This window comes from Colobus angolensis, unplaced genomic scaffold (assembly GCF_000951035.1).
Source record: "Colobus angolensis palliatus isolate OR3802 unplaced genomic scaffold, Cang.pa_1.0 Scaffold151, whole genome shotgun sequence".
NCBI classification, from domain to species: domain Eukaryota; kingdom Metazoa; phylum Chordata; class Mammalia; order Primates; family Cercopithecidae; genus Colobus; species Colobus angolensis.
The window spans coordinates 939,724-952,048 of record NW_012114611.1 but is presented as its reverse complement, the minus strand read 5'-3'; the positions used below and the strand labels follow the sequence as shown (position 1 = coordinate 952,048).

Here is a 12,325-nt window from a genome sequence, read left to right as displayed (position 1 = left end):
AGGCAGACGGATCACCTGAGGTCAGGAGTTCGAGACCAGCCTGACCAACATGGAGAAACCCCGTCTCTACCAAAAATACAAAATTAGCCAGGCGTGGTGGCGCATGCCTGTAATCCCAGCTACTCGGGAGGCTGAGGTAGGAGAATCTCTTGAACCTAGGAGGCAGAGGTTGCGGTGAGCCGAGATCTCACCATTGCACTCCAGCCTGGGTAAAAGTGAAACTCTTGTTTCAAAAAATAAAAATAAAAAATAAAAAAAGCCAACATTCCAAATTAGAGATTTGGAGAAGGAGGTAAAATGTACCTCTATAAGAGAAATAAATGGGAAGGTAAAAATTTGCTTATATAATAAAATCAGGATTTCTGTAAAAATAAGTATTTTGGGGGGGGAGATTTCTGGCATAATCATTTCCCAAAGTATTTTCACAACATCTCAATTTATGCCCAAATCCTCATAGCACTCCCACAAAGAAAATAGAGATGTTTAAATTCCTATTTTATAGGTGGAGAAACAGACACAGAAATAACAGGTAAAAGCTAGCACTAGTTATCAACACTCTAAACCACAGAGTCTTCCCTCTGCCCCCATATTTTATCAGTTGCCTCCTTCTATAGGTCTTATTATCACAATCTCTTCTACCCATTTCTCCCTACTTCCATCTTCACAACCACCATTCCAGTTAGGGCTGTTATTGCCTCTTTCCTAAGCTATGACAACCATGTCATTCCTAGTCAGTCTCCCAGCATCCACCTCTAATGCAGCCTACACCTCTGCCAGGGTAATCTTCCCAAAGCACAGTTCTGATTATGTCACTCCCCCTTACTCCTATTTCCCTCAAGTCCCACATCCTCTTGCCTCCACTCAGGCTGTCGCCTGATCTAAAATACCCCCTTTCATCTCTGCCTGTTGGGATTCTACCCTACAGCTAAAGCTCAGCTCAAACCCTTTCCTCCATAACACCATTTAGTCATCCCTTTCCCTCAATTCAAAAATGCTAAAAGCCCTGATAGGTTCTCACAAAATATTTGCTGAATGAACCTGAGTATTAAGATCTCTTATTCCACACTCTAGTCCCCACCACACTCTAAAGTAATCCATCTTCTGAGATGATGTGACCTCAAAGAGAAGCCTAATTAGTATGCCATTGTGGTTACTGAGCTGGTACCAGATGATAGGGTCATGCAGCAGCTATTAGAGAGAGAAAATAGAATATTGTTTTGAAAGGCCTGTAAGTGGATAAGAGCTATTAAAAACATCAATCAATTCAAAGAAAATATTGAATGGCATAAGCAAGACACCACAGTAAGTACTATAGAAATAAAAAAAAGTTCAAGACACAGTTCTTACATTACTTTAACACCAGTAAGGCTGACTTGAGAACAACATTTACTAAATTAGGTATTAACGAAAGTCTGAAATAGGAGAGGATGGTAATACAAAGAGAAGCTGGTATAGAATAATTCCCTTAGATCACATGTCAGTACCATCAGCCCCATTTTTCTTTCTTGCTAATTTATTTCCCAGACGGTTCCTCTATTAGCACCTCCTTTTTCTCCCCAGTTCGCCACCCCATCTCAATCCTTTATTCTTTCCCCTGGGGAGATGGAGTCTCACTCTGTCACCCAGGCTGGAGTGCAGTGGCACAATCATAGTTCACTGTAGCCTCAAACTCCTGGGCTGAAGCGATCCTTCAGCCTCCTGAGTATCTGGGACCACAGGCGTGTGTCACCACACCCAGCTAATTCTTTTGTTTTTGAAATAGGGTCTCGCTCTGTCCTAGGTTGGAGTACCCGAATGTGATCTCAGCTTACTGCAACCTCCGCCTTCCCAGTGATCCTCCCACCTCAGCCTCCGAGGTAGCTGGGATCACAGGAGCATGCCACCACACTGGCTTTTTCTTTTTCTTTTTTTTTTCTGTAGAGATGGGGTTTTTGTGGCCAGGCGCTCACACCTGTAATCCCAGCACTTTGGGAGGCTGTGGTGGGTGGATCATTTGAGGTCAGGAGTTCAAGACCAGCCCGGCCAACATGACAAAACCCCATCTCTACTAAAAATACAAAAATTAGCTGAGTGTGGTGGCGGACGCTTATAATCCCAGCTACCTGGGAGGCTGAGGCAGGACAGTTGCTTGAGCCCAGAAGGTGGAGGTTGCAGTGAGCTGAGATCACGCCACTGCACTCCAACCTGGGTGACAGAGTGATATTCCATCTCAAAAAAAAATAAAACCAGAGATGGGGTTTTGCCATGTTGCCCAGGTTGGTCTCAAACTCCTGGACTCAATTGATCCACTCATCTCAGCCCTACAAAGTGCTAAGATTATAGGCATGAGCCACTATGCCCGACTGCTAATGTTTTCAGAGACAGTCTTGCTATGTTGCCTAAGCTGGTCTCAAACTCCTGGCATCAAGTGATTCTCCTGCCTCAGCCTCCTGAGTAGCTGGGAGTACAGGTGCAAGCCACCAAACTTGGCTCTCAATCATTAATTACTCAGCATCAAATATATGAATTAGGTGAAAGCAGATGCCTACTATCTCCTTCAAAAAGAAATTGTCGACTGGGCCTGGTGGCTCATGCCTATAATCCCAGCACGTTGGGAGGCAGAAGTGAGAGGACTGCTTGAGGCCAGGAGGTGGACACCAGCCTGGGCAAAATAGGGAGACCTTATCTCTACAAAAAATTTTGAAAAAGTAGCAGGGCATGGTGGCACAACCTGGGAGACAGAGTGACATTCTTAAAAAAGAAAAAAAAGAAAAAAGAAGAAATTATGACTTTTTCCCATTTCAACTGAAAATGCTTTTATAGAACAAAAGAAAATCCAGGATAAAAAGTATAGCCAACTACTACTCTAAAGAAAAAAGCAATATCCTAGTAAATTTTTCCCAGTTCATGGCACAGAAAATAGTGCCAACTATTCAGCGGAAAAAGAATCTTGATAATAAAAAAGCGGCTGCGCACAGTGGCTCACGCCTGTAATCCCAGCACTTTGGGAGGCCGAGGCAGGCGGATGACCTGAGGTCAGGAGTTTGAGAACAGCCTGGTTAACATGCAAAACCCTGTCTCTACCAAAAATACAAAAAATTAGCCAGGCGTGGTGGCATGTGCCTGTAATCCCTGCTACTCGAGAGGCTGAGACAGGGAATCGCTTGAACCTGGGGAGCAGAGGTTGCAGTGAGCTGCGATGTCGCCACTGCGCTCTAGCCTGGGTGACAGAGAGAGACTCCATCTCAAAAAAATAAATAAAGATAATAAAAAAGCCTGGCTAAAACCTGTTAAGAGCAGCTATAGAAAAGAATTTTAGTGACCATTTAGAATGAGTGCCTGTTAGGCTTTGACCACGTAAGTGACCACTGCTTTATTTTTAGGTAACCCAAATGAAAAACAACTTTAAGACTGGAAAATACTTCAGCTTTGTAAAAATCCCAAATTTGAAATCTGTTTTTCCTTTTGGACAGGCCAGCTCAGAATGACTTACGGAGTTCATTTCCTTCACTGAGAATCTCTGCCCGGCGCACAAGCTGCTCAAACAGATTCCGCATATTCAGCATCATAGTATCCATCTTTCTGCCAAGAAATCAAATATACATTAGGGGTCCTGCCTTCTCACCCACGACAGAAGATTCTATAGCAATCCAGCCATCAGTGACCAACATCTGGACTCTTCCATTTATAACTACCATTGTAAGAATCTCAAGCTAACAACAGATGTTTTGTGTGATTCTTATTATAAAAACAAACTTGGAATATTTAAGACTCATCTGAAAATTAGAAAACCATTTCAGACCTTTGAATATAACAGCCCCTCCAATCACTTTGTAGCAGAAAACAAATAGGAAAGAGCATGTCAGTTGATTACTAAGTGACTGACCAACAACAAAATGTGGTTCTTCAAGTCAAGCCTATTGATTAATATAATACTTTTGCCAGTTTATTCCTTGTGGGCCTTGAAGACCTACAATGTAACTTGAAATATCTGTTTTTAATTTCATTTTTAGCTAATGCCCCTGTTGCAACTGCCTTTTAAAATGCAGGACATGGTCAGCACATTTCCTACCAACAGCACAGATGACGTCACACGAATGATTAAGTGGGAAAATCGCCAGCTCAGCAGCACAAGAATTATTTCTGTAATGCAGGGCTCTCTGCTGGGCTGCGTGCAGGAACTACGTCTAACAAATTTATACTAAGTAGAGTCAAAGGATTATGTTGTACCACATTCTGGCATCAGAGAGACAATACACCACCTTCACAGTTCGAAGGGCAAAGCAAAAATCATTTGCTACTGTGTTCTGTATAGTGAATTTCAGGCTTCGTATTTCCCCAAAGGCCTGCTGATACTATAGAAAAAACAGTGTCGTTACAGGCAGTTATATTCCAAATAGACTTTAACTGGGAACACTTTGAGGAAATAAGATCTTCACTTAACAGTCAAGAAAGAAAGACATTAACTGGATGTTATGAAAACTATCAAGGAAATGAAATAAAAAGTCAAATTTCATTAGAAATATAATGTCCTCAGAAATACCATTAAAGGATTCTTATGTTTCTCTTAACCAATGCTTCAACATTCTAGTCCAGGTCCTTATTTCCTAAACAAAATTTTAAGAACTCTTATGAAGGGTTAATGATTTTGCAATGTTTATAAGATTGTACCACAAGCTATGAGAGCAAGAAAAAATATATTAAAAAGCACAAAGAACAAAGAATATATGAACATAGGCTGGGCACGGTGGCTCACATCTATAATCCCAGCACTTTGGGAGGCCAAGGTGGGCGGATCACTTGAGGTCAGGAGTTCGAGACCAGCCTGGGCCAACGTGGCGAAACCCTGTCTCTAGTAAAAACACAAAAATTAGCTGGGCACAGTGATGTGTGCCTGTAATCCCAGCTACTTGGGAGGCTGAGGCAGGAGGATTGCTTGAACCTGAGAGGCAGAGGTTGAGCTGAGACTGTGCCACTGTACTCCAGTCTGGGTGCCAGAGCAAAAAAAAAAGAATATATAAACATAAGATATTTTCTATTAAGTGCTGCAGAATTATTCATTTATACTCATATGATAATTGCTGTAATAGAAAAAAAGTTTTCAGTTCCAAGCCTGGATGCAATATATACCTGAATCAGGGCCGGAAACCAAGATTTTCAAATGGCAAGTATCTGTTCCAAGCTACATAATCACAGTAAGCTGCTAAGCAACCAGACCAACAAATGTATTACAAAGATCTTTCTCTAAACTAAGAACAAAACTAAAAGGATAGCATTAAAACCGGCAGGAAGAGCTGTGGAATTCATGGAGACTCCACGGATTTAACAATATAACGAAATAAGCAACATACCCCAAGTGCTACAGGACAGAAACGGGCAGGACATTGGGTAGTCAATTCAAATGTTGATTTCCTTTGGCTCTCATGAGGTAAAAATGGAAGACTCTAATCAATAGTTTTAATATGAGGTATTGCTTTCTATCATCTCGGCACTCACTCACATATTGTGAGACTGTAAGACAGTGAGCTCAATACCACAGCAAAACTTCTAATCTGTCTAAGAATTCAAAAAGGAAAATTTCATGGTGCTAGGATGTTGAAAACTGGTTGTTTAAAAAAAATCTTTTTTTTTTTGGAGGGGGGTGGTTAAGTCTTAAATTACAATATAACCTGTTCTTTTGTTCTTTTTTTTTTTTTTTTTTTAAATTTTTTGAGACAGAGTCTTGCTCTGTCCTCCAGGCCAGAGTACACTGGCGCCACCTCAGCTCACTGCAACCTCTGCCTCCCGGGTTCAAGTGATTCTCTGGCCTCAGCCTCCTTACATTGTTCTACCCTTCCTGTTTATGTACATCAACTATCCTACTCACCGACCTACCCTATCCCACACCCTACTGACTTCCAATTTTGATTTCCCTATTTTTATCATTCTCTCAGTCGCTCGGTTCCAAACTTCAGAATCACCTCTAGTTCCTCCCTTTCCCACAGCATAATCACTAAACCTTGTGTACTCTTCTCTCATGTATCTACCATACCCACCCACTCATCACTTGCAGGTTGTCACCACTCACTTCAATTGTGCTCCCTGCCTCCAGTCTTTCCCCCACTGCTTCAGGCAGTTGCCACTCAGATACAAACTCTTTGCACTTGAATTAAACTTTACCATATGATTCTGTCCTGTGTCCCAAGTAGACTGTAAATTTGAGGGGGAAACCCTTACATGTAGCACTTCTATATTACACACACAAGCATGCAAGCATGTAGTATTTAATACGATGCTCACAAAAAAAATTGATATATATTAATTCAGAGAGGAAACACACACAGATATCTGTGATGCTATGGTCAAAAGAATTTCCATTCTCCCTCAACATCAACGTGTAATATAGCTTAAAGCAAAAAGAAGAGTTAAAACGGGGAGAGGGAGCAGAAGTCCTGGGACAAGCTGGGTGTGGTGGTGCTTGCCTGTAGTCCCAGCTACTCAGGAGGCTGAGGCAGGAGGATCACGTGAGTCTAGGAGTTTGAGACCACCCTGATCATCACAAGACTCCCTTCTCTTAAAATAAATAATAAATAAATAAATAAATAAAGGTCCTGGGACAAACCTTTAGCTCTTCTATCTACCAGTAGTATAATCTTCAGTAAATCACTTAAATTCCAAGACTCATCTATGAAGTGAAAACAATAACACTTGCTTTATTTACCTCATAGAGTATTATAAAAATTTTAAAATGTATAAGTTGAGAATCTTACTACCAAAATATAAGATATCTTTTAGTTGGTATCAAGTGAGTTTCTTTTGTTTAGGTTTGGTTTTGGTCTGATAGTTGTTACTTCCATCCTAAAACAGTGATTCTCAAATCTAGGTGTTTTTTCCCCCTAGGCTGTCTCCAAATAAGGATATCACTAAATTCAGAATTTTAGACCACTTTTTAAAATAGTGCCATACAATTAGAAAGAAAAGAATCCAGTATTTACTAGGTGCTTTGAAATGATTCAGGCACTAAACTAGACACTTCACATATACTTTTTAAGTGAATTTGACTTCTTTTTGAGATGGAGTCTTGCTCCGTCACCCAGGCCGGACTGCAGTGGTGCCACCTTGGTTCACTGCAACTTCTGTTTTCAGGGTTCAAGCGATTCTTCTGCCTCAGCCTCCTGAGTAGCTGGGATTATAGGTGCCCACCACCATGCCCGGCTAATTTTTTTTTGTATTTTTAGTAGAGACGGAGTTTCACCATGTTGGCCGGGCTGGTCTCGAACTCCTGACCTCTAGCAATCTGCTTGCCTCTGCCTCCCAAAGTGCTGGGATTACAGGCATGAGCCACCATGCCTGGCCTCACTAACTTAATTATTTCCATTTTACAGACAATGGGCAACTAAGGCCAGAGACCTTAAATTGACAAATGTCGAGCTCCTACTGAAACCCAGGTCTGAGTCCAAAATCTATATTCTCTCCAACCCAACACATGGAAGAGATGATATGTTACAAAAATATCAATTAGATCATATATGTTGTAGACCTACTCAGAGACCTCCCCCACATCATGTCATACAAACAGCAACACATATAAAACATAAATTATAGCTGGAATCCAGACCAAGAAGAATCAAGGAAACAGAAAAATTCGACCAGGTCTGGGCTTTTAAACAAGCTATTCTAGATGAGGTTTGCTGTTTCTGAAGAGTTATTTTTTCCTCTAACATAGATTTACTTAGGGTAATCCAAAAATTGCACTAGCAGAATATAATCCTCTTCTCTTTATATGCTAGGGGACCATATATTTTTATTAACATTCTGCAGAAGTGACTCTCAGGAATTATTTATAGATGACAAAAATATCTTTCTATATCAGTACTAACTCTGATATCTCAGCCAAATTGTAACTCAAAAAGCTAAAATGTACTCACCCTATTCAACGTCAATTGAAAATAGTTGTAATTTTCCTGCTGGGTCACATTTTCACCCTCATGAATACTTGTTTATTTCCCCCCATGTATTATTTAGTCCATAGCTAGGAGATACACTAATGTGAAAGGAAACAAAAACAAAGTCATATTGTAGTACATTGCTTTTGCAGCTGTAAAACAGCTGTCACTTTCCACAACAGAGACTGCTGCCTTTCGGGAAAGCTGAAACTATCCCTGTGTGCAGCAAGAAAATCAGTTTGTGGAGCACTTTAAACCAAAAGGTGCTAGAGAATCTCAGCTGTTATTGATGGGGAGCCCCAGCGGTGGAGAAGTCACTATGTTACAGATTCCCAATCTGTGAGTATCCCTAAGGGGGCAATTTGGCAACACCATCAAAGAGTCTCAGCTGGATGTGATTGCTTTGAGCCCCCAATTTAATTTCAATCACCCAGCCAAGAGACAGATATCGTCCTTCAGAATAACAGACTATTACAGATCTTACTGCAGGGTATCCTGGGAAAAGTCTCTATCCTCTTCTTCCTCCTCCTTCAAACAACATTATTAAGAGACCTATATATCAGGTTTTTTAGATGCATCAAGGGTGTTAAATACTTTAAGACAAAGAAATGAAAGGCTGCTGGAGTTTTTCAGGAAAGTGTTTTAATGAAAAACTTTTCCACAAACATTGCTAAATCTGGAGATTTCCAAGAAATCAACAATATAGATTCTTTGCTGTCAAGGAAAACCATTCTCAAAGATAATCTCAGTACTTTAAGATCCTGTCACAGGAACATATTTGAGGACAATGTGAAGACAATTCTTTTCCTGAAATGTCCAGCTTCTGCTTCACTGTATCAAAAGTCTCTAATACAACTGGCGGGCAGAAGGATTATCTTGAAACCAAATGTTCTTTATAAGCAAATCACTTGCAGAGAGTAAACAAAATATTCTCAATCCAACATAAAGACTAAGGAAGGGAAGATTTGAATTGTGATTTTTCAGAAAATTACTATCAGTTCAGCATACTAAATACCTCTTTTTTTCCTTGTGAATTCTTCCTATTCTGGTCTTCCGTCCTTCAAGGTCTAGAATAAGTCTCACCAATTCACTGAAGCCTTCCCTAACCATTTCAGTCCAAAATGATTTCCTTTATTATCTGTAACATTCATTTAGCAGATACAAAAATACTGTTTATTATTAATCCTCTATGTTCAAAAAAATTAACAGTAAAACAGGCCAGGTGCAGTGGCTCACACCTGTAATCCCAGCACTTTGGGAGGCCAAGGCAGGTGGTTCACCTGAGGTTGGAAGTTCGAGACCAGCCTGACCAAAATGGAGAAACCCCATCTCTACTAAAAATACAAAATTTGCCAGGCGTGGTGGCACATGCCTGTAATCCCAGTTACTCGGGAGGCTGAGGCAGGAGAATCGCTTGAACCCGGGAGGTGGAGGTTGCGGTGACCCAAGATCACATCATTGCACTCCAGCCTGGGCAATAAGAGTGAAACTCTGTCTACCAAAAAAAAAAAAAAAAAAAAAATTAATAGCAAAACAAAAATCTCACTACCCTAAACAACTATATGTACCACCTGATTTAATCTTTGTCCATTATACACTCATATTTCATGGTGTTACAATCATACATTACATATAATTTTGTGTTTTGCTTCTTTCTATCATGTTTCCATTAAGTTCTAAAGAGTTGATAAACAACTGTTTAACTATTCTCTTCTTTGGACGTTTAGGTCATTTCCAGTTTTTCACTTACCTCTGCCTGGAATCTCTTGCATGGTCATTCTCTCACCTCAAATATCTTTACTCAAATGCCACTTTCTCAGTAAGGTCTTTCCAATCATCCTATTGTAAATGGCAAGCTTTCTCTAACATTACCCAGCTTTACTTTGTTCCAAAGCACTTCTCTCCATCTAACATATTTACATATTTATTCAGTTTATTGTCTGTTTCCCCTGTAGCTTAAGTTCCAAGAAAGCAGAGATTTGTGTGTTTTCTTCCCTGATGCTTAGAACAGTACCTGACATTTGGTAAATGACTAATAAATATTTGGGGAATAAATGAATTGAGCATTCCTATGGACAATATTTTTCTTCAGGTGACTGTGTTCCTTAGAATAGATTTCCAAGACTAGGATTGCTATATTAGGGTGTAAAAACCATTATATGGCTCTTAATAGTGCCAAAATGTTTTCTAAAAGGGATGTACTAATGTACAGTACTCTCAACAATGTATATGTAGGCTTACCAGACTCACCAGTTATCTAAAGTTCTATTACCCCAAATTAACTGCACATTCTTTAAGACCAAATAAGACTGTCTTCCACTTACACTTTGCACTTAAGAAATACCTATTGAATGAAAGTAAGCAGACCGGGTACGGTGGCTGACGCCTCTAAACCCAGCACTTTGGCAGGCCAAGGCAGGCTGATCACATGAGGCCAGGAGTTCAAGACCAGCCTGGCCAACATGGTGAAACCGTATCCCTATTAGAAACAAAAAATTAGCCGGGCATGGTGGTGCACACCTGCAATTCCAGCTACTTCGGAGGCTGAGGCAGGAGAATCACTTGAAACCGGGAGCCAGAGTTTGCAGTGAGCCGAGATCGCACCACTGCACTTCAACCCGGGCCACAGAGCAAGACTCAGTCTCAAAAAAGAAAAAAGAAAGTAAGCTAGTACAACCTTTATGGAAAACAGTATGGAGATTTCTCAAAGAACTAAAAATAGAACTATCATTCGATCCAGCAATCCCACTAATGGGTATAAGGGTAAGAAATCAGTATATCAAAAAGACCCCTGCACTCATATGTTTATCGCAGCAGAATTTACAATAGCAAAGATACGGTATCAACCTAAGTGTTCATCAACGGAGGATGGATAAAGAAAATGTGATACATAGACAGACATACACCACAGAATACTACTCAGCCATAAAAAAGAATGAAATCACATCTTTTGCAGCAACATAGATAGAACTGGAAGTCATTATCTTCAGTGAAATAACTCAGAATGTCAAATACCGCATGTTCTCACTTATAAGTGGAAGCTAATCAATGGGTACACAGACATACAGAGTGGAATAATACACACTGGAGACTACAAAAGATGGGAAGGCGGAAGAGGGAGCTGAGGGCTGAAAAACTACGTATTGGGTACAATGTTCACTATTTGAGTGATGGGGACACTAAGAACCCAGACCTCACCACGACGCAATATATGCATGTAAGAAATCTGCACCTGTACCCCCTAAATAAACAAAAAAAATTTTTAAATCCCCTCCCAAAAATAAATACCTATTGAATGATTAAGCTACAGGAAAGGCGCCTTCTCTAAACACCTACAATAACTCGGAAAGCTTATTTACCCGACACATTCGAGAGAAAGATAATGCTTAAAAAAAAAAAAAAAAAAAAAGGCTTATCTACCCACCTACCCCCACTTTTCCTACACACACCTTTCGGCCTACGAATGAAATCCTGTGAAGAGAAATATACGTGAAAGTGCACAAGTAAGGCCTCGTTGTTACTGAGGCTAAGAATTAGGAGAAGGACAAGATGTCATTGCCTCGGCCTGCATCCCTAGACACACGCGACCCACTGAGGACAGGGGCTCCACTGCAGGCCGCCCGGGTCTCTCAAACACCAGGGAGCTTCCCTTCGAAAAAGATGGGGTGTCATTCCAACCACTCTTAAACTCGTATTTGACTGAGAGACTCTTCTTTGGGATGGCTCCTGCCCTGCTCCAGCCATCACCTCAAAAAGACGCCCCCGGCTTTCCACAAAACCCGGCGCCAAGACAGAAGCTCCCTACCCTCCCAGGCTGCGTCCATTCGGCCTGCCCCGACCCCCGCCCCAGAAAAGCCCCAGTGGAGAGGCTGTGGCTGCCGGCCTGTCCCGCTGTCCCGGACCCCCGCGGCGTCCACGGCTCACCACACGAATGCTCTGCTTCCTACCACAATCCAGCGCCAGACGCACCTGGTCTGGCACCCCCACTACTCACTTCAGTCAGCCTGGCCCCACCTGGGCCGCCCTTCACTTCGCTCCCCGCCTCACCCAACGGCAGAGCCGCGCCGCGCCGCCAGCTCCCGTTTGAAATCCTTCACCAACCAATCACAGAGAAATTTATTCCTCCCGCTACGTCCCTCTACGGTGTGACGTACGCGTCAGGGACACGCAGAGGTGACGGGAACGGGAATGGGCATGCGCATTCTGACAAAGCGAAGCCAAAGATGGCCATTTTGACTAATGTCAAAGGGTTGGTTTTTTTTTTGCGGTGCCCTTTCCTGAAGTCATTCAGGATGCCATATTGCCTAAGGGCAAGTGGTACTTCTTAAGTGCAAATTATTCTTGGTCTCACTGTCTGCGGGACTAGGGCCCTTGGAAACGATTAACTGAATAATGTTAAGTCTCAGTAGAATCGGAAGAAT

At 41.5% G+C, this 12,325-nt stretch overlaps 1 protein-coding gene across 4 annotated transcripts in view; it reads right to left on the bottom strand.

Annotated features, from left to right (window-relative positions):
- Positions 1 to 12,052, bottom strand: part of RACGAP1 (Rac GTPase activating protein 1) — a 42,389-nt gene extending 30,337 nt beyond the window's left edge. Inside the window, exons 1-4 of one of the 4 annotated variants that reach the window (XM_011936149.1) lie at positions 11,899 to 12,025; positions 7,887 to 8,002; positions 6,581 to 6,643; positions 3,473 to 3,561 (exon numbers count right to left, since the gene is read on the bottom strand). In XM_011936149.1, coding sequence (XP_011791539.1) covers positions 3,473 to 3,557 — 85 coding nt within the window. In that variant the 5' untranslated portion in view covers positions 3,558 to 3,561; positions 6,581 to 6,643; positions 7,887 to 8,002; positions 11,899 to 12,025. Of the gene's footprint in view, positions 1 to 3,472; positions 3,562 to 6,580; positions 6,644 to 7,886; positions 8,003 to 11,828 lie in introns of all 4 variants that reach the window. The other 3 variants (XM_011936150.1, XM_011936148.1, XM_011936147.1) reach the window with 3 other exon arrangements.
- Positions 12,053 to 12,325: the final 273 nt, after the last annotated feature.